The 22,497-nt window shown below is 51.1% G+C and overlaps 1 protein-coding gene across 5 annotated transcripts in view; it reads left to right on the top strand.

Moving 5' to 3' along the window:
• The window catches only part of CTIF (cap binding complex dependent translation initiation factor), a 311,678-nt gene that overhangs the window by 69,067 nt on the left and 220,114 nt on the right, over nt 1–22,497 (top strand). For all 5 annotated transcript variants that reach the window (XM_061170212.1, XM_061170211.1, XM_061170208.1 and 2 more), the window contains exon 2: nt 10,239–10,440. In XM_061170212.1, the coding sequence (XP_061026195.1) occupies nt 10,261–10,440 (180 nt within the window). In that variant the 5' untranslated portion in view covers nt 10,239–10,260. The remainder of the gene's footprint in view (nt 1–10,238; nt 10,441–22,497) is intronic.

Raw genomic sequence — 22,497 nt, 5'->3', positions numbered from 1 at the left:
AACTCTGTGTCCTGTCTTCAACCAGGTTAGGGTAGTGTCCTGCTGGTCCGGAAACCTCCCTCTTTGCAGTGACTTTGCATATTTCTATTGTGGACTGTCATGTACTGATTTCACATTGTAACTCCCAGGGGACAGTCCTTGTTCTTGATTTCCAAGTTCTTAGGGCCACTCCTCATTTTTGTGGTCATAGACCACCTATAGTTTCTTTCTTGTAGCGGGGGCGCCTCAAACGCGGATGTCTGTGAGGGCCAGGCCGGTAACATGTGAGTGAGTGGAGCCGTGTGAGAGTGATGGCTGTAGGCCGTGGGGAGACATTAGGGAGCATTGGGGTCTGTGGAGAACTGGTGATCACGTGCCCTGTCTGAAGGGCTCAGCCCTGCTTAGCTCTAGCTGACGCTTGTAATGTTGGGAGGCAGGCCAATATTGCTGGATCTCACAGTCTTTCAAGAAAATCAGAAATGTGGATTTTTACGTGAAATCTTTTGGTTTATAAAATTGGCTTGAATATTTAAAAAATACCGGACAGACCAAATGAAATACACTGTGGTCCTGACATGGCCCCTAATGAGCATTTGCAGTCTCTGCTTTGTGGTTTTGCTTCTGTGTGGGAAGAGTTGGTCATCCCAGGTGGCAGGGGACAGAGGCTGAAGGGCCCAGTGAGCAGTTTCTGTGGGTGTTCTGAGGGACAGGGTCACTATGAGCTGGGGTAGTCAGGGTGGCGTCCAGAGGTGGGCTTGATCGAGGGGTCCTGGAGGATGAGGAGGGGAGAGGGAAGGGATGCAGTTCTCGGAGCCAGCTCTGTCTTCCCAGCCGTGAGACAGGCCCGCAGGGTCACAGCCCCCCAAGGGACAGGCTTCCGAGACCCTCGCCAGTGTCTCTGAAACCGCTTGGTACTGTCACTGCTCCAGCTGGGTTGGTTCAGGAAGCTGTTGCCAGGAGGGAGCAAGGTGACTGGGGACCCTGGTTACCCCAAGAGAGACACTGGAGGGAGAGTGTCACCTGAGAAGGAAGGCCTGGGTGCTGGGCCACCGGGCTTGGAGGAGCTTTGTGGCCTTCACCTGAGGTGCCCTCCCAGGTGCATCGCCGGGTTCAGAGCAGGACACCTCTGGGCTCTGTTCCCGGCATTCTCCGAGTGAGTTTCCACTCTTTGTCCGTCAACTCAGAAGCTTTTGAAGGCTGATGGCGGGGCCCACATGCTCCACTTCTCATGCGTTTTCACTTAATCCTCCCAACATTTTATGAGATGGTACTTTTATCATCAGACTACTTTAAAGATGAGGAAACGGGCTGCCCAAGGTTACAGAGCTTGGTTTAGCCAGCATTGGAACCCAGAATCATCATGTTTCCCTATCTTAGGAGTAGGAGGCAGGGAGGAAGCCACCTGACTCCAGCCAAGGATGGGGCTGGCCAGCCAGTGACCCTGAGGCCTGTGACTTCCTTGCCCCCTCGAGCCTGTGGGGCACGACATACAGCAGGTGCTCAGTACCTGTTGAGGTAAATTGCCTTAAGGAAGCTCTAGAATGCGGTGGGAAGAAGTGGGAGTCTTGGTTCTGGGACCAGGTGACCCTGGAGGCTGGTGGAGCGGGGGATGGGACAGGTCCACCCACCCCCAGCACCCTTGGCTGTAATGTTCTAAGAGCTGGGAGGGGGCTGGAGGGGAGCCTGGGCCCAGCAACAGTGGGCAGAGGAGCTGGGGAGGCCCACTCTCGGTGAAGGAGCACGCTGGACTGGGTGTGAGGGGTCTGGGGAGCCGGAGGCCCGCCTGCCGTCAGGGCTTGGGACGGTGAGAGGTATCGGATGAAGCGGGGCCCCCAAAGACCATGAAGTCTTGTCAAGACAAGATAAAAACCCATAAAAAATTCAAGATCAGGATAAGAGTTGGGTGACAGCGCAAGGGGGGTGTGTGAAGGTGTCAGGAAGCAGCCTGTGCTCAGCCAAGGGAGTGGTTGGGGAGTCTGGACCTGGAGCCCGGTGGAGGCTCCTGTTGACCGCGGGGGCTGGAGTGGAGGGCAGATATGGACGGCAGGAAGGTCCAGGGATAATGCAGGGGCTGGACCTCAAGAGCCCACCCTGGATGCCCTTCTGCCCATTGGTCCGGGCTCGTCTGCTGGTGCGGAGGCCTCTGCAGGGTCGGGGGAGTGACTGTTTCAGGATATTTTCTCCAGAGGAAGTCCCAGTCGGGAGACTGGATTCTGATAGGGTGTGTCCTGTGCATGGACTGCTATGGGTGCACCCGCTCCCTCTCCCCACGACCCCCTTCTCAGGTGCCTCTCCAGGTGCTACCACGGTGGGCATGCTGAGGAGAGAAGGGTTCACAGCGTCTCTCCTGTCTTCTTGGCTCACAGTGGCCTGAGCCCTCACTGTGAAAACCAGTCCTGCTCCCCAGTTACTCCTAGAGGCTGCTCTGGGGAGAGAGCGGCAAGGCCCCGGGCCCATTGGTCTCTCCGTGGAAACTCTGAAAGATCCACAGGGCTTGGCCCAGGGCCCTGCATGGAGTGAGGGTTCAATAGGGTGTGAAAATGATGCAATGATTTGGGGGCTGTCTGTTATTTAGGAATAACTGTCTGATGTTAATGATTGTAACCCAGATCTGCACTTGGGGTCCAAAGACGTTGGCAGTCACTGGGGGAGGGGAGAGGTGACTCAGCTCAGCAGGGGGACTCTGGGGATGGCAGACTCTCAGGGGCTTGGGGACCTGCATTACAGGTGGGCTCTATCCATAGGCATCCGAGTGGCTCCCAGCAGGCCCTCCTCTTCTCTGGGCTCCAGTGTCCTCATCTGCTCAGTAAAGGGGCTGGATTCTCTAAGATCCACTGAGGTCACGAAGCTTAGATTTCAGAAGCCCCTCCAACTTGTTGAGAGCATTTGGGTATGTCTGGACCCACAGCTCGGCCCTGTGGGACTCTAAGCAAGTGCTGTTATGTGTTCCTGGTGCCGAGAGCCCAGGGTGGAGGTGGGTGATCCCAGGGTCCACAAATAAATATTAATTCAGCCTGTCGAGGTCCTGCCTGGCCCTAAGTGGGCCATGAGAGAAACTGCCCCTCCCCCAGGGAGCTGGCCAGCAGGCCAGAGGATCAGGATGGAGAATCCAGCCATTTTCCAACCAGGGTAGAAGAGCTGAATAATGGATAGAAGGGATGTGACAGGTTTTCTAGATCTTGGCTATTCCAAGCCAGGTCCTCTGACCAGCAGCAACATCACCAGCTGGGAGCTTGTTAGAAATGCAGCCTCTCAGGCCCCACCTGGGATCCACTGAATCCGAATCTGCATTTTAACAAGATTGCCTGTGATCGCCGCACACAGGAAAGTTTGGGAAGCGCTGCTCTGGCCCACTTTTCATAAACTCTTTTGACCACGCCTCACAGAAAGAAATACATTTCCATGGTGTATTTAGATGAGACAAAAGTTCCATGGAACAATAGTTCCACTTACAATGTGTGTTACTCACTGGAATTTTCAACTTAGTTGTATAATTTTAATGCTGAGATCATGAGTTTGCCTTACACTAAGTTTATTTTGCAGCCGCTAAACCGCCGAGACCTGCAGTTTGAAAAACACCGCCCTAGCTAACCCCCATCTGATGTTTGAGTAACAAAGGGTTACACCGGTGTCAGACATGTAGAGGACACCTGGTGTCCTGACTCCTGAGACGGTAAACGATGCTGATTTGTGAGGTCGCCTCCAGCTCTGAGTGTTTCTAAACTTTTCTACTTCTGGTGCTTGGGGGCCTGAGCCCCTGTACACAGAGGCCTCCCCTGAATCCCCCTGCTTTCTTTGGTGAACACCAGCATGGCCCAGAGTCCCCAGGCCAGCACTGACACGAGTGGCCGAGCCTGAGGGCTGCAGGTTGGGGTGAAAGGCATTCTGCAGGAGGTGAGGCATGAGCCAAACTCAGAGGGGTAGGTTGGCTGCAGGACGTTGTGAAGGGGGCTCCCATGGCTTCCTCAGGGAGGGCTGTGGGTGTCCTCCTCCCCTGGCAGCTGGCCTCTCTCCTCCCACACTCGAAGTGGGAGGCCTGGCCCTGCCCTGCCCTGCCCTGGGGGCTGCCTGACACAAAGGAGAGAGCCCTCCTGCAGGCTCTGGGTGTAGGTGGCAGTTGCCAGCACTGTGTTGGCGAGGGAAGGGGAGAAGGGCAGGCCTTGTGTGTAACAGGGTCACCAGGAGCGACTGCTGGAGGGGGTCCGGGCTGGGGGAGCGAGGCCGTGCTGGTGGAGACGTGGTGGGTGGATGCGATTCAGCACCAGGGGAGCGGCGCTGACTGGCGGGGCCCTGCCGCCCACCTACAGCTCAGATGTGCCTGTATCCATCTGCGGAGTTGCTGTCCTGCTGGGCTGGATGGACAGACCCATGAGTCCCCAGGCCACTGAGCTCAGGAGCCCAGAGCGAGCCCCCTACTGCACTGCACAGCTCCCCGCAGCCGGCCTGCGGGCCAGGTGGCCGGGCCCCTTATGGAACGCCGAAAAATGAGCCCTGGGCTTCCTCTCTGAGGTCCCAGCTGAGCTGTGTGCTGAGGGCCTGCGGGGAAAGGGTCCGAGGAAGGGTGAGGGGCGCGGGGCTGCCCTTTCAGGGCCCGGAATGACGGATTCCCCAGGGAAGAGCTAGCAGGCAGCGAAACAGAAGAGTCTCATCTGGTTGGCAGGTCATGGAATTGGTCCTGCGGATTGGGGGAGGAGGTGATGCCTCTAACGCCTGGCTGTTCTTAAAGGGATTGGCTAAATTTACAGCTGCTAATGCCTTTTGTCACTGGGCGGGCGGGAAAGGATGCTGAGAGGGCTGGGACGGTTCCAGCTTCTTGTCTCTGGGCCCTACCTTTTCCTCCAGACCCCTGGCCCCTGATGTAGCGCTGTGAGCCCCACGAAGGATGAAAGGCGGGCAGGCCCAGAGGATGGGGGGAGTGAGATTCCTGACCTCGGGCAGAGCCCACCGTGTCAGCTGAAGCACCTTTGCTGAGTGCTGGTTTCCCAAGGAAGCCACATCGCTCTGCAGCCTCAGCCCCTCTGTGCCCCTCCTTCCGCTGTGCCCACCCAGGCCCCGCCCTCCCGCCTGCAGGCTCTGGGCTGCCCGCCCTTTACAGCAAAGTGCGGCCTCAGCGCTTCTCCCACTCCTGCTGTCTGCCTTTTTGTTCCTCGGCATCCATCACCTGGCAGGGAATGGGGGCAGGGCGGGGCGAGGAGGGGAGCCAGGAAGGCTGCAGGGCGTGTTCCTGGGATCTGGACTCAGCTCTGCATGCTGCGTCCTGGATGGCTGCAGCCGGGGGAGGTGTCTCTTCTCCTCTTCCACCGTCTCCTCTCTTCCTCCTCTGGTCCCATCCCCCTTATCACTTTCACTGATCATTAAAACATAAGCTTCTCTTGCTGGCTCTCAGCTTAGCCAGCAGCCCAGCTGTTTGGGGGTTTCCCATCCTGATCTTACTGTGAATGAGAAACGGAGCCAGGAGGAGACCCCAAAGCACAGGCAGGAAGGGAGCAGAACAAGTCCTGGAGGAAAGCATCCCTTTATTTCCCTGTGTCTCCACCAGCCTGAAAGTTTACTCTGTGCCTCCTCACTCTTTTTACCTTAAAAATGCGGTGGAACTTCTAAACTTATACCCCAAAGAATTGCAAACAGAGACTCAAACAGATACTTGTACACCCATGTTCATAGCAGCATTAATCACAGTAGCCAAAGGTGGGAACAACCCGAATGTCCACTGATGGATGAATGGATAAACAAAATGTAGTTCATACATACAGTATATTATTGTAACACAGTGTATTATTCAGCCGTAAAAAGGTGTGAAATTGTGACACATTCTACAACATGCATGAATCTTGAAAACATTATAAGTGAAATAAGCCAATCACAAAAGGGTAGATATTGTATGATGCCACCAAAATGAGGTACGTCGAAGAGCCAAATTCAGAAGAGACAGAAAATAGAGTGGTTGCCAGGGGCTGCGATGGGGGATGGGGAGTTGTTTGATGGGCGCAGCGTTTCTGTTTGGAATGATGAAAACGTTCTGGAAATGATAGCGATGATGCTCACACAACACTGTGAATGTGCTTAACGCTACTGAGTTGTACACTTGAAAATGGTTACAATGGTACATTTTGTGTCATATGTATTTTACCCCTATAGAAACTGGGGGATTGAGTGCCTGGCTGATAGCCAAGGAGATGGATAATGTAGCTGCACTCCCTCTCTCCCTCCTCCCTCTTCTCTGCTAAAGAGATAGAGCTTGGGTCTCTTCTACTAAAGGAGGGACCTGAACCCTGGTTGGGGCTCATTCTAGAATGTAGAAATGAGCCTAAGAACAGGAGTCCCTGAGGAGAGTAACATAGAAGGAGGGAGAGCTGGCAAAGGGGCATCATGGATCTGGTCACCACTGTGGGCAGCTGGGCCCAATCCACTGGGACCCGCTGAGGGACCATGAGGAAGCCGCCTCAATTGTTATCTCAGAGACCAAGAGGGAGTGTTTGTCCCCGTCCAGGGCTGCCCCAGGGGTTGTTAGCTCCTCCCACTTCTAGGATGCAGGGACCAGGCGCCAGGTGGGCTCCTGCAGATACTGCTGGTGTGTGTCAGAGGAGCCCTGGGCCGAAGGCGCTTAGGGCAGCGGAGGGGAGGTGCTGTCAGGCTACATGTGTGAATCTGACTGGGCAGCAGTGACTGCAGCAGGAGGGGGCCTCCAAGGCAAGTGACCAGTGTGGGACATGCTCCTTTTCCCTCTGGGCACCGAAGTTCTTCAGGGTGGGAATGTGTCTCAATGCCTGTCTCTTTCCTCAGTGAGCCAGTGAGGGGTGGTTTCTGCCCCCGGGCTCCCTGACAGGACGGTGGTGTGGCCCCGTGACAGACACGCAAGAGCCTGGGAGGGGCCAGCAGAGCAGGACAGAGGCTGCTGCTGCAGGCCGAGCCTCCTGGAAACGCTCCTGTCTAGTTCCTACAGAAGCCAGCCCTCTGCCTGTACCTGTGACGTGTGCCAGAATCCTGTGATAAGATCTTAAGTCTTCGAGGAATAATAGGCGCGGCGTTAGATACTGGCTTTTTTCTGCAGGCGGCTCCTTTTCAGCCCTCTCTGGACACCAGCCTTAACATCCCATCCCCCTGAGGCCGTCCGTCTGCCCAGGATCCCACACTGAGCTAGGCACGGGGCCCAGCTCTGTAGAGCCTGCAGCCCAGTGGGGGTTAAGACGCGCGCACGCGCACACACACACACACACACACACACACACACACACACAGCACTTGAGGGATTCCCTGGGCTTTCAAAGGGCAGTGGGGAAAGGCGAAGTGGGAGATGTCCTGAGGGCCTGAGCAGGCTGCCAGGAGGTGGGATGAAGAGGCAATGGGGAGTCACTGGACCTGGAGCTCTGCCGTGAGAACTTGGGCAAGTTACTTAACCTCTCTGAAACTCAGTTTTCTCTCCTAAGGAGTATAGTTATATCGATTACACAGAGTCATGGTGAGGGGTACGTGGACGAAGGCATACGGAGCGCTGAGAAGAGTGCCTGGCCCATGATACACGCTCAGTACACATTAGCCTTTCCTGCTATTAGGGGTTGCCGTATCCATGCCCCTAGGCCGAGGCTGGGTGAATCCTTTGCCCACTGGCCGCTATTAAAGCTAATTGCCCGTTGGGCTAATTACCTGTTGGCTCTAAGGTTCTAGCACTCCATGAGTGTTAGGACTCCGAGATTTGGCAGGTGGAGGGAAGGGGAAAGTGACTCTGGGTGAGGGACATAGTGTGAGCAAAAGCACAGAGAAGTAAAAGCATCATGTGTTAGTGGTTTATTGCCATGTAACAAATTACTACAAGCTTAGTGGCTTTAAACGATGCCCGTTTATCGTCTCACAGTTCTGGAAGTCGGAAGTCCTGCTCGGTATAGCAGGAGGCTGAAATCAAGGTGTCGGCCAGGCTGAGTTCTGGTCTGGAGGCTCTGGGGGACGAAACCTGACCCCAAGCTCATTGGTTGTTGGAGAATTTACTTCCTGTAGTTGTAGGACGGAAGCACCTTTCCCTGGTGGGTCGTTGACCAGGCATTGCTCTCAACCTCTAGAGGCCACCCGTGATCCTTGCCCACGCCCCTCCTTCTTCAGGCCAGCAACGCTGTCTCTACCTCCAGCCCCGGATTTAGGGGGCTCATGTGATTGGATCAGGCCCTACTGAATACTCTTCCTCTCTTCAAGTCTGCTGATTTGGAGTTTAATTATATTTGCAAAATCCCTTCCCAGGAGTTCCTAGATTAATGTTTGATTGAGTAGCTGGGGGAAGATGTACACTCAGGACCCTCTTAGGGGGTCTACCTGCCACACACGGCTTGTACCTGGGACAAGGAGCAGAGTGGCCAGGGGGCTGGAGGGAAGCACAGGCAGCCATCGGAGCAGGTGGATGTTGGTGGTGGGAGGGATGTAAGGCCACTGTAGGCCTTGAATGGCAGGTGCAGGAAGGGGTGTTGGACATCCCCACCCCTACCCCCTCCTGTGGCCCTGCACCACTAGGCATGCTTATTTCAATCTGAACAAACTACCTGCACACTCACTGCCACCCAGGCCTCCACACCTGGCTTCCCTCACCCAAGCCTGAAACCTCAGACTCCTCCCTCTGGGGCAGGGGGACAAATCCATGAGCCCTAAGGCCACTGAACTCAGGAGCCCAGCGCACACCCGCTACAGCTGGCCTGGGGTCCAAGGGAGGCTGGGTCTCATGCAGCAGCCGAAAGCCAAAACCTGAGTCAGGAAACCAGCTGGAGAATGTGTGTCTCCCCAGGGAGTTCTTCCTCCCCCATGGTCCACACAGACTCTGGGGAGCCTGGCGAGGGTGTGAGGGAGTCAGCATTCACAGTCTCAGCAGCATTTCTGGAACCCAGCAGGCCATTCCTTGGCGCTGTTTTGGATTCATTACCGTTAAAAATGCAACAAGCCCTTAATTATTGGTGAATAACTGTGTCCTAAAAAAGCTCTCAGTAATCCGAGGTTTTGAAATGCAAGTGTTCCTTTGAAAATACTGGGATGTTGCCTTTATTATCCACAGTACTGTTCTAGGCGCCCGCAGCCCTTTGTGGTCTCAGAGCCCCGTGCATACGTTACGTGGGTCTTTGTGTATCTAATGGTGGTGGTTGGGTAGAAGACTGTTGTACTAGTTCTGATGGTGAAGCCATGTGCAGCCTCTGCTTCCTCTGCTGAACGGGCTTCCCTGTGGAGAGCACTGATTTCCAGACAATGGAAGGGACACCAGACAAGCTTTGAAGCCCTTTCCCATCAGGCCTAGAGCCTGTCCAGGGGAAGGGGGAGGGTCCCTGGTGGGAAGGGACCTAGTGGTGAGAATGGTTCTAGCTTTCCCAACTTCTAGGTGGATTGCGGGGGAGCTTTGGGAGCAAGCGTGGACAGTGGAGGTGTCCCTGCAGGCCTGGGCCCCTGCAGCGGCTGGGTTAACCCGGTCTAGTTGGGGAGGGACAGCAGTTCTATTGGTGGACTTTAACAGCTATCCCTGGAACGATGGTCACATTATGCCAGGCCCCCCAGGGAGAGGGCCTGAGGGCTGAAGAGGGAGTCATTCTCCTACAGAGGACCATGGCTGGGCCACACCCTCCCAGGCAACCCACCTTGCCTTTCACATTGTATCATTAAAAGCCAGTCACGTCCTTACAGACTGAGTGTAGCGTGTGTCCCAGTAGATGCACCATTAACAGGGCTGCAAGATCATGTTAAGGCCTACAGTCTTCACCTAATTTAGGGATAGCCTGGCGTCCAAAGAGAAAACGTCTCTTTAGAAGGAGGTATTTCTTAGAGGCCCAGGCCCCTTAGAGGGTTTGTGTCTGGGGACCCCTGTACATCTCAATGCTGGGGTCAGGGACGTAGAAGCCTGTGGTCTGTTTTATTCTACTTTGTGGTGGATTTTGTTAACTCCAAGTTGGGAAGTAGGGTTGAACTTGCAGACTGGGTCCATATTCCGCTTTTTCCTGGGTGGTAAGGTCTGGGTATGGACTAACGCTCAACATTGCATGAGTTACTGTGTTGGCCGATTAGGCAAATTACCTGCCTTCTCTGGGCCTGAGTCTCCTTCCCCACGCAGGAGGGATCACAGCATCCTCCTCACACTAAAGGCGAGCTGGCACCCCACTGACTTCTCAGGATGTTGGGAGACCAAGACGGCAGGCTGGATGAGGGAATGCTTCCGGGCGGGGGAGGATTTCTCAAGTGGGGTCATCATCTCTGCCTCCAGCTGTGTCTCACAGAGCCCATCTGTTCTCTGTATCCCGCAGCCCAGGCCCCTGAGCGGGAGGGATGGAGAACTCCTCAGCAGCATCGGCCTCCTCCGAGGCCGGGAGCAGCCGCTCCCAGGAGATCGAGGAGCTTGAGCGGTTCATCGACAGCTACGTGCTTGAGTACCAGGTGCAGGGGCTGCTGGCCGACAAGACGGAGGGGGACGGCGAGAGTGAGAAGACGCAGTCCCACATCTCCCAGGTGAGCACTGCCCGGGAGGGGTCAGGGCCTGGGCAGGTACGGGGCCTCGGCAAGCTCGAAGTGGGGTAATAAGGGTAAGGGACCCTAATTTCAGGCAGCATCTGATGGCCTGGCCCTAGGTTGCCAAGGTGTGGATGGCCCCACCCAGCAGAGCGTGGGATCCAGGCAGGAAACCCCTGGCTGTGTGCTCCCAGCCCCTCTGACCCACCTCTACCCCGTCCTATCCCGCTGGGCAGCTGCAGCCCAGCCAGACTCACCGTTCATGGAACACTCGTTTACTGAGCCCCTGCTGTGTGCTAGGCACTGCTGCCTGTTCTTCACAAGCTCATGTTCTAAAAGAGATCTGGCGGTTGTAGCTTATCCGAAAGGCACACAATCAAAAGTCTATCACTCGTGAATATTTCCTCTGATGTCGAATACAGGCCGTTTTTGGCGCCAAAGAATCGAGTCTCTCAGGCGGTTATCCTGGGCCCTGTGTGCCAGACCTCGTTACACACATGAAACCTTCAGACCAGACTCTCAGGTTGGCCTCCCTGCTCCTGGTCAGTCTGTGGCAGCCCTGATCTTGGGTAGAAGGTGAACTCGGCTGAAAGACTGTGGGTCGAGATTTGGAGGTTTTGAGTTGTCTTGAGTAGAATGTGAACCATTAAGGGAAGTGACCATGTCACGTGCATCTTTGCTGAACATGGTAAATTCTCAGTAGATATTTGTTCAAGAGTTGGTTCCAGATTTGCTACTAGCTGCCTGTGTGACCTCAGGCAAACCCCTCAACTTCTCTGAGGCTTGGCTTTCTTATCTGGTGAGTGGGGATGATCCCGCTGCCTCAGGAATGTTGGAAGGTCAAAGGTGATAAGAGGCTCCAAAACTACAGAGGGGCAGAGTGTTGTCTGCACCCAGAGGCTCGGGAGGGTCTCTTCTGCTCAGGGTCTGGGGCCCAGTGTCCACCTCTTGTACTTGTCCCCCTCAAGCCTGGGGCTCCTCTGTCAAGTAGAGAAGTTGACATGGGTGCCCTGCTTTGGAGAAAAGCCAAGTGCAACTGGCTGGCTCGCTATCTGGGTGGGCAGAAGTTCCAGACCCTCCAGCTTTTTAGCCAGAATGAACCTGTGGCTTTCCTGGAACTCAGGACCAGGAGTGGACCTGGGAAATTGTGAAGCCTTGCTGGTCCACACCTTATCCCCACTGGAGGGTAGGGAAGGCAAGATCTGCCCTGAGAAAGAAATCGATGCTTTCCTTGGCATCCTTGAAGTTCTAAAATCACAGGTAGTGTGAGCCTGTAATCTGTTCAGTATTCATTCTACAAGTGTGTATTGAGCACCTGCTCTGTGTCTGGCACTGTCCTAGGACTGGGTACCTGGGAGTGAGTGAAAGAGATGAAAAGCTCAGCCCTCGTGGAACTTACCCCAGTGGTGGATGGCAACTGCTGTGGGGAAAAATAAATCAGGAAAATGGAGTGGGGAGTGATGAGGGTCAGGAGGGGTTTGCAATTTTAAATGGGATGTCAAGGAAGATGTCACTGAAGGAGGTGGAGAGGTAAACTTGCAGATGTCTGGGGAAGGGGCAGTCCAGGCAGAGGGGACAGCACGTGCAAAGGCCTGAGCTGGCAGAGTTATTCCAGGGGCAGCAGGGAGGCCGGTGTGGCTGGAGCAGAGAGAGAAAGAGGGAGAGCAGAGGAGATGCTTCAACGAGGCAGTGGGGTCAGGTAGACCAGATGTACAAGGGCTGAGTCCTGGGGTCTGCCTACATTTAGAAAGCAGGGATGTGAGGGGGACCAGCAAAAGAGACCAAGAGGGGTTGGCAGTGAGGCAGGAGGAAATTCAGGTGAGAGTTGGGTGCTGGAAGCCCTGGGGAGGATGTGTTTCGAGGGTGTGAGGGGTGGGCTGGCGGCTGCTGCAGGGCATTTGGGAGGAGGAGTGAGAATAACCTAAAGGAGCCACTGGGGCCGTTGGCGACCCTGATGGGAGGGGTGACGGTCCAGTGGTGGGGGTGAAGGTCAAGGAGATGGGTTTGAGATGGGAGGATAATGCAGTGCAGGTCCTCCCTGTGTTACAGGAGTTTCGCTCTAAAGGGGAGAGGCATGTGTCTCTGGGGCAAAGCGAGGTCACAACGGGAGCATTAACAATGAGCTGTGCATTGATGGGAGTGGTCCAGGGCAGAGGGGCCGCTTGCTGGAGCAATGGCCTTGAGTAGGTGAGAGGGCTTGGCCTTGGCTCGGGCCCTGTGGACGGGTGCGTGGGGCTAGCCTGACGTGTGCTGCCTGCCTCCCCCACTGAGTGGACTCTGGTGGCCTCCAGCAGGGCATCCCTCAAAATTTCCTTCAGGTGAAATGGGCTCTTACGGGACGAGGGTCCCAGGAAGCTGTGAAGCTTCACCCCAGAGGAATGTTTTGTGAGTGACAGGATTTCTGTTCCCAGAGCAGCCATCGGGGAGAATTTTGGAAGGAGGGGTCCTCCCAGCGCCTCTGAGCTCCCTGTGGGGACAGCTGAGCTTTCAGGATGTAGAGCAGATAGAGAAGTGTCCTCAATCTGGGCCCTGCACTCCCGGCTCCTGCTCCTGGGATAGGTTGGACCTAACCACGCTTGGATGTCCACATCTGGGTGGGCTGTTAAACAGATGTTGGCTTGAGGCAGAGTGTGGAAAACACTTGTACCATCTAGATGCATTCCTTAAACTTTCTGTATTCCCTGAGGTTTCCTAGGAGAATGCGAACACCTGGCAGGATCCCAGAACCCGCCTGTGTGCAGGTGGCCGAGGGGGACATGTTTCAATCCTGCTCCCACCAACTACCCCCCAACCCAAATACAGCTGGGGTCCAGACTCCAGGGGAGGGGGCAGCTGTGGCAACTCTAAGCAAGGCCAGGGTTAGATGTGTTATTATAACACACTTTTTAAAAAAAATACAATCTCTATTGACACAGCTTTACAGGAAATCTTTCTGCTAAAGCACATTTGCTTGTTTTTATTTAATCTGATGACAATTTTAAATGGAAACCAAAGACAAAAACAAAAATAAAAAACCTCAGAGAATGTCCTGGGCTGCCTGTCTGTGGTGGTGTTTTGATGTTTCTGGGAGAGAAAATTGTTAAGAATCTTGGAAACCTTGAGAAAACTTGAGGGAGTGGAGAAGAATGTTGCTTTTCAGTGGGTGAGGTCATTTTTTAGGATCTGAGAGATGGCAGTTGACACTCAGGAAGAAAATACCTCATGATACTTGTAAAGCTGTGTTCTCCCCCACCCCTCCCCCATCAATAATAACTAGGAAGAAAAATGGATGGATGGATGGATGGATGGATGGATGGATGGATGGATGGATGGATGGGAGAGAGAGAGAGAAGAAACAGAGAGAGACAGAAAAGTGTCCTTTTTTTCCTACATGAGTAACAAAGAGAATGTATGTTCTAAGTTTCCCAACTTGTTTGGGTACCGATTTAAAATTATACCCTCACCCACACCCACACATTTCAGAAGTGCCTGTCCTCCAATGGGTTCCAAGTCCCCAGAGGCACATCCTGAGAGTTGTCCTCACTCTGTCCTTGGGAGGAGGGGGATTATAGCCCTATTCTGCAGGAGAAAAGACTGAGACACAGAGATGGAAAATGGCCAAACCCCACTGCTTGGTGGTGGCTGAGCAGAGCCCTGGTGCCCACCCCTTCCCCACCTACTTTTGGTTCCATGTTCGGCACAGGCTGTGACTAACAGGCTGTTGGGAAGTTAGTATATTTTCCCCCCTGTGGAATGAGAATTAGGATTCCAAATCTCATTGACCATTAACCTTTTGTGGAAGAGATTGGGATGTTATAAGTGGGGAAGTTTGGCACTTCTGATGTTAGTGGATGGTTTTGTGGATCATCAGCGAGCTTTAACGCAGTGTTCACAACTCTGGCTGCACTTTGGAATTGCTCTGGAGCTTGGACAGATCCCACCCCAGAGTTGAGTGGAATGGGGAGGGGCCTGGGCATTGGCATCTCATCAGCCCCCACGTGACTCTGATGTTCTGCTCAGGTTGACGACCACAGCCACAGGTGGACTTGTCTGACTGCCTTCCTACCCCTCCATGTCCAGCTGCCTTCCCTTGGAAGGGTAGAACGTAGGGCCGTTGTAAAGAGTGGATACATTTAATGAAAGCGTGTTTTACACTGAATTCTTGTTAGCAAGTCAAATGAAGAGCCAGTGAGGGTGAAGAGAACTTCCTGTAGTTCTTTTTGATGCTCTCAGGCACTTGGAAGTCCTGGGTTTTGTCTCATGCACAGAGACCTTACAGAGAGATGCGACCATGCAGATATGTAGGATGGATTCAGATTGGCATGATGTCGCTTTCTCACAATGCTTTTCCCTTCTCTTTCTCTTCACACTTTTCCTTACATCCTGCCTTCCCTGTTCACTGCTCCCTCATCCCTCTTTTATCCCATTCCCTCATTTCCTCCTGTCCTTTGAATCCTTTTTCCCTGTCATCTTTGCTCATAGGAGGAAGCGATCAATGGTGGACCACCTGTGAAAGGCTTAACAGAAGAAGTGAGTTTAAGGGGACCTGTGGGATGTGAATGTGGGGACTCATTCTTCTCCTTATTTAAAAAAATAATTTATTTTTAATTACACAAGTACTGTATGCATATAGTCTCATGGTACATAAGAATTCAAATGCTAATTAGTTACGTCCTCATTCCACTGTCTTACCCTACCTCCCATTGGAATGATGAGTTAACTTCCTCACCTTTTCAATGCTTTTACATGTGTGTGTGTGTGTGTATGTAAAATACGACTTACAGAAATAGATTATTTCAAAATCATATATCATAGCTGGTGAATATGTTGTTCAATAACTCACCTTTTTCCCATGGCTGTATGCCCTAGGGATTCCTCCAGGCTTGTACATCTGCTGTGTTCTGTTTAATGGCTGCACAATAGCCCATAGCATGGATGTCCCATTGTTTAACCATTTAGCTATTGCTGGGCATTTGGATTATTTCCAAACTTTCCCCTGGAAATAACAAGCTATTTCAGTGAATACTTCTGAACGTGCCTCCTCCTGCACATATAAAACTGTTTCTTTAGGTGGATGCTGAGAAGTAGAATCAATTTTAAGAGCTATTGCCAAATTGCTCTCCAAAACGCCTGTTGCATTATTCACAGGACCACCAGTGTATTGGGACAAATGGTCTTTTGTCACTTTAATTTGCATTTCCTCAATTTTTAGTGAGGTTGAGCACTTTTTAATCTGATTATCAGCCATTTTTTTAATAGGTTAAATTTTTATTTTACTTTTAAAGCAACAATTGGAAAAACAGAGACAATCAGAAAACAGAGAAAGAAACCCACCATAATTTTTTTAAAGGAAGAATTTTTCTTTCTTTTTTTAAAATGTTTTTAGCTCTTTATTTATTTTTTAAATTTTATTTATTTATTTTATTTATTTTTGGCTGCGTTGGGTCTTCATTGCTGTGCACGGGCTTTCTCTCTAGTTGTGGTGAGCGGGGGCTACTCTTTGTTGCGGTGTGTGGGCTTCTCACTGCCGTGGCTTCTCTCATTGCGGAGCACGGGCTCTAGGTGTACAGGCTCAGTAGTTGTGGCGTGCAGGCTCTAGAGCGCAGGCTCAGTAGTTGTGGCTCACAGGCTTAGTTGCTCCGCGGCATGTGGGATCTTCCCAGACCAGGGCTTGAGCCCATGTCCCCTGCATTGGCAGGCGGATTCTTAACCTCTGCGCCACCAGGGAAGTCCCCACCATAATTTTATGATAAAAACTAGTGTAATTTTTGTGTATTTTTTTTTCTTAATATACCTTTCAAGAGTTGAGCTTCTAACATACATGTCACTTTTAGCTTGCTCATTTATTTAGCATGGTTTCCTACACATTATTTGGTGGTTTTGGCATAAAGTATAATTGTTTAAACCTGCCAGTTACTGTTGGCTAAATAGTGAAATATAATTAGAGCTAAGAATGATTAATTCAGGCCCCGTTCTAGGCTCTGGGATAAAGTCATGAATAGAATGGACCATAATCCCTGTCCTCCTAGCTCTTACTTTCAGTTGGAGAAAGACAGGTGATAGACAAAGAAGAAAATAGATGTTAGAAGGTGATACACATGAAGGAGGCAAGAAGGGGTGGGGTGCTGGGCTGTCTGAAAGGCTTACTTAAGACTTTTGAGCAAAGATTTGAAGAAGGTGAGAGTTGAGGCCGCTTAGGAACCAGCCTTCCAGGCAGAGGGGATGTTGAGGGCACAGCTCTGGTGTGGGAGTGTACCCAACTTTGAGGAACAGCTTTGGGGCCAGTCTGGTGGGGAGCAAAGAGCCAGGTCTGTGGGGCCTCGTCGGTGAGACGCCGGGAGGTTTTGAGCAGAGGAGGGACATGGTATCACTGGTTAAATTGGACCACTCTGGGTGCTGTGTGGAGAATAAGCTACAGCAAGGGGCGGGGCAGAAAGGAAGCAGGGGGACCAGGAAGTCCTTGGTTGGTCAGGGTCACAGGTGATGGTGAATTGGAGCTGTGTGGCACTGTGGAGGTGGTGAGAAGTGGTCAGATTCTCATACTTTAAGGCACAGATAACATGATTTTCTAATGAATGACCTTGACAATAGCCTGAGCCTATAGAAGGACAGACTTTCCAGAAATGAGATGGAAGACCCTGGAAGAGCAGCACTGGAGGAACAAAGGTTCAGGTTTTGGATGTGAAAGGTTTAAGATAGTATTGGATGTCTTAGCAGAGATGTTGATCAAACAGTTAGATGTACAAAGTGGCATTCAGAGGAGGGGGATGACCTGGAGATTCACATTTGTAAATAGCAGCATGTGGGTGATTTTAAGCCCAAGGAGTGAGGGAGCTTAGACAAGAGGGTCAAAGATTGAGCTCTAAGGAGTTGGGGCCATGAGAAGGAGCTATCAAAGGACACGGAGGGGTGTCCACGTAACTCATTTACTCTACGTAACAATGCTATGAAGAAGATGCTGTTACTGTTGCCAGCATACATGGGAGGAAACAGAGGCACAGAGAGGTTGAATATGCTGCCTAAGGTCACACAGTGAGTATGTGGTCAGTGTGAGGTTTGAACCAGATGATCTTGCTCCAGGTGCCATATGCTTAACCTCTGCTATGGCAGTTTCTGTCATTATTACAGCTTGGGGGAAACAGTCTGAGGGAGGAAGAGACTTTCCCAAGGTGATAGAGTAAGAGATAGAGCAGGAATATGAACTCATATTCGCTGCTTCAAGAACTCAGGCTCCTAATCACTGCGTTAAGCTGCCTCCACAACAGGAAAGTTGTTTGGGTTTCTTGTTAGTTAGTTAGTTTGTTTGTCTTAAGATCGGAGCAAGAAGCCTTTCTCCCTCTTTCAAATCTCAGCCCTTGGGCAGCATCCCCTCCCCCTCACACACAAGGTTTTCCTGGAGTATCACTGTGGAGGAGAGTGTGAGCTGCCAGCCCGTCTCTGCTCCCACCTCCTCTCTTCCCCCTCTCCTGGTCAGTAAGCCCTTGTGCCAGCACAGAGGCAGCAGTCGAACAAGCGCCTGACTTTGAGAAGCTGCCATCTTTAGGCTGTCCCCATCTCCTCTCAGGCCTTTCACTGGGAAAAGAGGACGTTGGGTGAGAGCAGTGGTTCCCACTAGACCTTCGAATCGCCCCCCTGGGTGGCCCTGGCACCCCCTTGATTAAGAAGCCGTGGATAAGATGGCTTTTTAAATAATTTTTCACTTTGAAATAATTTCAGATGTACCTAAAAATTATAATAATAGGACAAAGAATTCCTGCATATCCTTCACCCAGATTCTCCAGTGTTAATATCTTACCACATTTATATTCTTTCTCTCGTCTCTCGATAGATAGATAGATCAATTGATCAATAGATTCTATATAGAGAGAGATTTTCCCTTTATCTCTAAACACTTCACTGTGTGTTTCCTAAGAGCAAGGACATTCTCTCTTTTTTTTTTTATGGTATTTTATTTTATTTTATTTATTTATTTATTTATTTATTTTTAACATCTTTATTGGAATATAATTGCTTTACAATGGTGTGTTAGTTTCTGCTTTATAACAAAGTGAATCAGCTGTCGACAGCTGAATGGATAAAGAAGATGTGGCACATATATACAATGGAATATTACTCCGCCATAAAAAGGACATTCTCTTATAATTACAGTATAGGAGATAAACATTGATACAGTACTATTATTTAATCTATAGACCTTTTATTTCACCAGTTTTCTCAATAGCAAAAGTTAAAAAAAAATTCTAAGTTCCTCAAAAAATTAAACATAGAATTACTATATGATCCAGCAATTCTACTTCTGGGTATATACCCAAAAGAACTGAAAGCAAGGGCTTGACCTGATACCTGTACAACATGTTCATAACAACATTATTCACAATAGCTGAAAGGTGGAAGCAACCCCAATGTCCATCAGTGGATGATTGGATGGACAAAATGTGGTCCATACATAGAGGAATATTATTGAGGCTTAAAATAAAGGAAATCCTGTCACGTGCTGCAACATGGATGAACCTTGAGGACTTTATGCCAAGAAAGATAACCAGACACAAAAGGACAAGTACTGTATGATCTCACTTCTATGAGGCATGTAGAAGAGTCAAATTCATAGAGAATGAAAGCAGAATGGTTGTTATCAGGGGCTTGGAGGAGGGGGGATGGGGAGTTAGTGTTTGAGGGGGACAGTTTCAGTTTGGGATGAAAAAGTGCTGGAGACGGATGGAGCTGGAGTGCTGGATGGTGGTGATGGTTGTACAGCAGTGTGAATGTACTTCATGCCACTGAATTGTACACTTAAAAATATTTAAAATGGTAAATTATGTATATTTTACTACAATAAAAAATTTCTGGTTCAACATCTAATGCAAGACCATACATCACATTGAGTTAGTTTCCAACATTTTGACTGGCTCTTTGAATTAATACCTATTTATCCCCTTTACTCATTCTGCTACTTTTTGGCTGTGTAACCCTGGCTCAGTTACTTAACCATTGCTATGCCTCAAATTCCATATTTGCAAAGTGGGGGTAATACATGGGCCTTGGGATCTATGTGGAGTAAATGTTAATGTAAGTAGCAGGCTTAGAATAGTGCCTGGATTAAATGAAATCTTTATATTTTCTGGGGATGAGTCCTTTGTTACACATGTTGCAAGTGGCCTCTCACTTGTCTTTAATTGTGTTTGTGATTTCTTTTGTCACACAAAATTTTAGACTTTGATGGAGTTTAAAACTTGTATCTTGGATTTTAGCCAACTTGGAATGTGTTGTCCACGGTACTGGGAGGCAGATTCTAGGGTCATTTTTCCCTCTCTGGCTCGCTGGTTGTCTCAGTCCCTGTGTTTATTGATGGTCTCTCCTTTCCCCTGATGTGAAACATTGTCCTTATCACATACTAAGTTCCCATTTGCACATCTGTTTATGGATGCGGTTTTATCAGTTGATCTCTTCCTCTCCTCCTGTGCTGATTCAGCCTGATGGTTTGGCTCTGGCCTTGATACACTTTGATGTCTGGAAGGGTGAGCCCCAGGGACTTCAGACACCACCCAAGGGGGCGGTTTATCCTTAGCACTTTCTGCCTCCCCCAGCCCGGGGCTTTTCCCTTTTCGCTCCTCCGCCCTCAGCTTTCAGTGGCTTCCTCTGTCCTCCATCAAGTCTGCTCCAAAAATACTGTCCATCCTGGGGTGCAAATGACTGATAATAAGATTTTAATTCTTTTAACATGAAGTATTTAAAGTGTACCGATAGAAGCAGAGAATAATAGAATAAGCATCTGTTTTGAGTACAGACTAAGCATCTGTACTCCTGTTTGTTAAACCTTAACCCTGTGCCATCTCTGTTTCATCTTTTTAAATTAAGAAATAAATTATAGCAGTTATGGTGAAGACCCAAAACCACTCTTGTGAATTCCATGTTCATTGTTCCCATACATACAGATTTCCCACTTTTCCTGCTTCTTTGTGTTCAATGACCTTTTCAGGAGGGGCCACCTTACCCCCCAGAGAACTTGCTCCCAGCTGTAAACCCTTCATCTCAAAGGAGAAATGCCCTGGCTGGACCAGGCTCAGGGGCAGGGCCGAGGAGATTGCTCCCCAAGGGGGCCCTTCTCTTGTTCTGGAATCATCTCATACAGATAAGGACGGGTTCCCGGAAGGCCTGTGTCTGGAGAATTTTCTAGGCGGTGGCTCAGAAAAGGCAAAGGGGAGGGAGGAGGTGGTGGCTGCAGCCTAAGAAGGAAGAAGGCAGCGTGGGCAGCAGAATCCCAGCAGCGGGGAGGAGCTTTGAACAGGGATGGGAGAGCTCCCAGGGGCGTGTAGGGTCAGGCAGCAGCAGAGAGCGGATGTGGCTGGGGGGTTGGATGCCACACGGGCCCAGTGGTACAACTTCCTGGGAGAACTGCAGTGGCTCACATTTAATTCCTCCCCGGGGGTCAGGAAAGCAGGACCCAGCTGGACCACACTCCCTCCCCCAGAAGCTTTCCCTGGGGGCCATGGCTGGGTCTGTGGGGGTGGGTTTCTGTGGCCTTTACTATCTTGCTAGCTTTCCTAAACACATCAGCCCTCTGCTCACTGCTTAACTGTGATGCTCTCAGAGCCACTTCTTCATTTCTGTCTCTGCCTGCTCTCCCAGTGGAAACCTGCATGTCGGCCTCTAGCTTCCCGACCAGTGGGTTCCCTGCAGCCACACTCCGGGCCAGTTCAGCCTGTTCTAACACAGCTCTGATGACGCCCTCCCCTAACAGAAGCCTTCGGCCTCTCTCCACCCAGGAAGAGTCTCTGACCGCTTAGCGGGAGAGTCCTGCTTGCTACCTTCTACCCCTGAGCTGGCCAGTGTTCCCCTGCCATGTCCACGCTTGGGCTCACTCTTCTCCAGGGGTCCGGCCTCAACTGCTTTCCTTGCCTAGGGAATCCCTCCGAGAGCACACGCTGTCCCTTCTCAGCCTCGCCCCCCCCTCCCCCTCCCCCTCCCACTCCCCGCGTTACTGTTACTGGACATCTCACCTCTCCTGTGAAGGGAGCGCCGGTGGCAGGTCCCACACCAAAGGTGCTCAGGAAGGTCGGCCAGTGTAAAGTTAAGGATGACCTTTGACAAAGCACAGCAGTCTCATCGGAGCTTGGAATCGCTCCGGGAAAGCCTAGCCAGGGGGCTGAGGTGGCACGTGGCTGTGCACGAAGCCTCGGCTGCCCCACTGTGCCCGCTCGTCAGGAGCAGACCGTGTTGCTCCCCATCCCCGCCCTGCCGGGGACCACGTGGGGACCACGCTGACCCCAGGAGGAGGTGTGCCCACCCTCAGGTCACCTCTCTGCGAGATGTCACGTCAGCAGTGCGCAGCTGGGGTTGCAGTGTTTGGGATGCCGCACTGGAGGAAGCCTTTCTCTGCAAGGCTGTCCTGGGATGGGACGAGAAGGGCAGGATCTAGTTCTCTCCTGGCCGGTAGTCACTGCGTGCCTTGACCATACTCCCCACTGTCAGCCAGTCTCCAACCAGGAAAGGAGAAGCCACACAAGTATAGAAAGCAGTAAAGCAGAGGAATTGTTTTTATAGTAGTTCAAATAGTTTACAAATGTGTATATATAAACACATATATACATATGTGGATTACTTTTTTTTTTTTTTTTGGCTGTGCCACGCAGCGTGTGAGATCTTAGTTCCCTGACCAGGGATCCAACCCGCGCCCCCTTCGGTGGAAGCACGGAGTCTTAACTACTGGACCACCAGGGAAGTCCCTGGATTACTTTTTATTTTGAAGTTACTTTTGACTCATAGCAGAGGTGCAAAAATAGTACAAGGTGTTCCCATGTACCTGTCCCCTAATATGAATATCTTACATAACCATAGTACAATGATCAGAACTAAGAAATTAACATTGGTACAATGAGACTTTATTTGAATATCACCAGTTTATCTACTAATGTCCTTTTTCTGTTCCAAGATTCAAATTTGCATCTAATTGTCATGCTTTCTTATTCTCCTCCAACCTGTGACACTCCCGTGGTCTTTTCTTATCCCTACAACCTTGACACTTTTGAAGAGTATTGGTCATTTATTTTTTGGAAAGTCATCAGTTTGGGTTGCCTGATA

This window comes from Eubalaena glacialis, chromosome 15, assembly GCF_028564815.1.
Source record: "Eubalaena glacialis isolate mEubGla1 chromosome 15, mEubGla1.1.hap2.+ XY, whole genome shotgun sequence".
In the NCBI taxonomy this organism is placed as follows: domain Eukaryota; kingdom Metazoa; phylum Chordata; class Mammalia; order Artiodactyla; family Balaenidae; genus Eubalaena; species Eubalaena glacialis.
The sequence above is the reverse complement of the archived record's forward strand: the minus strand, read 5'-3'. Positions and strand labels throughout refer to the sequence as shown.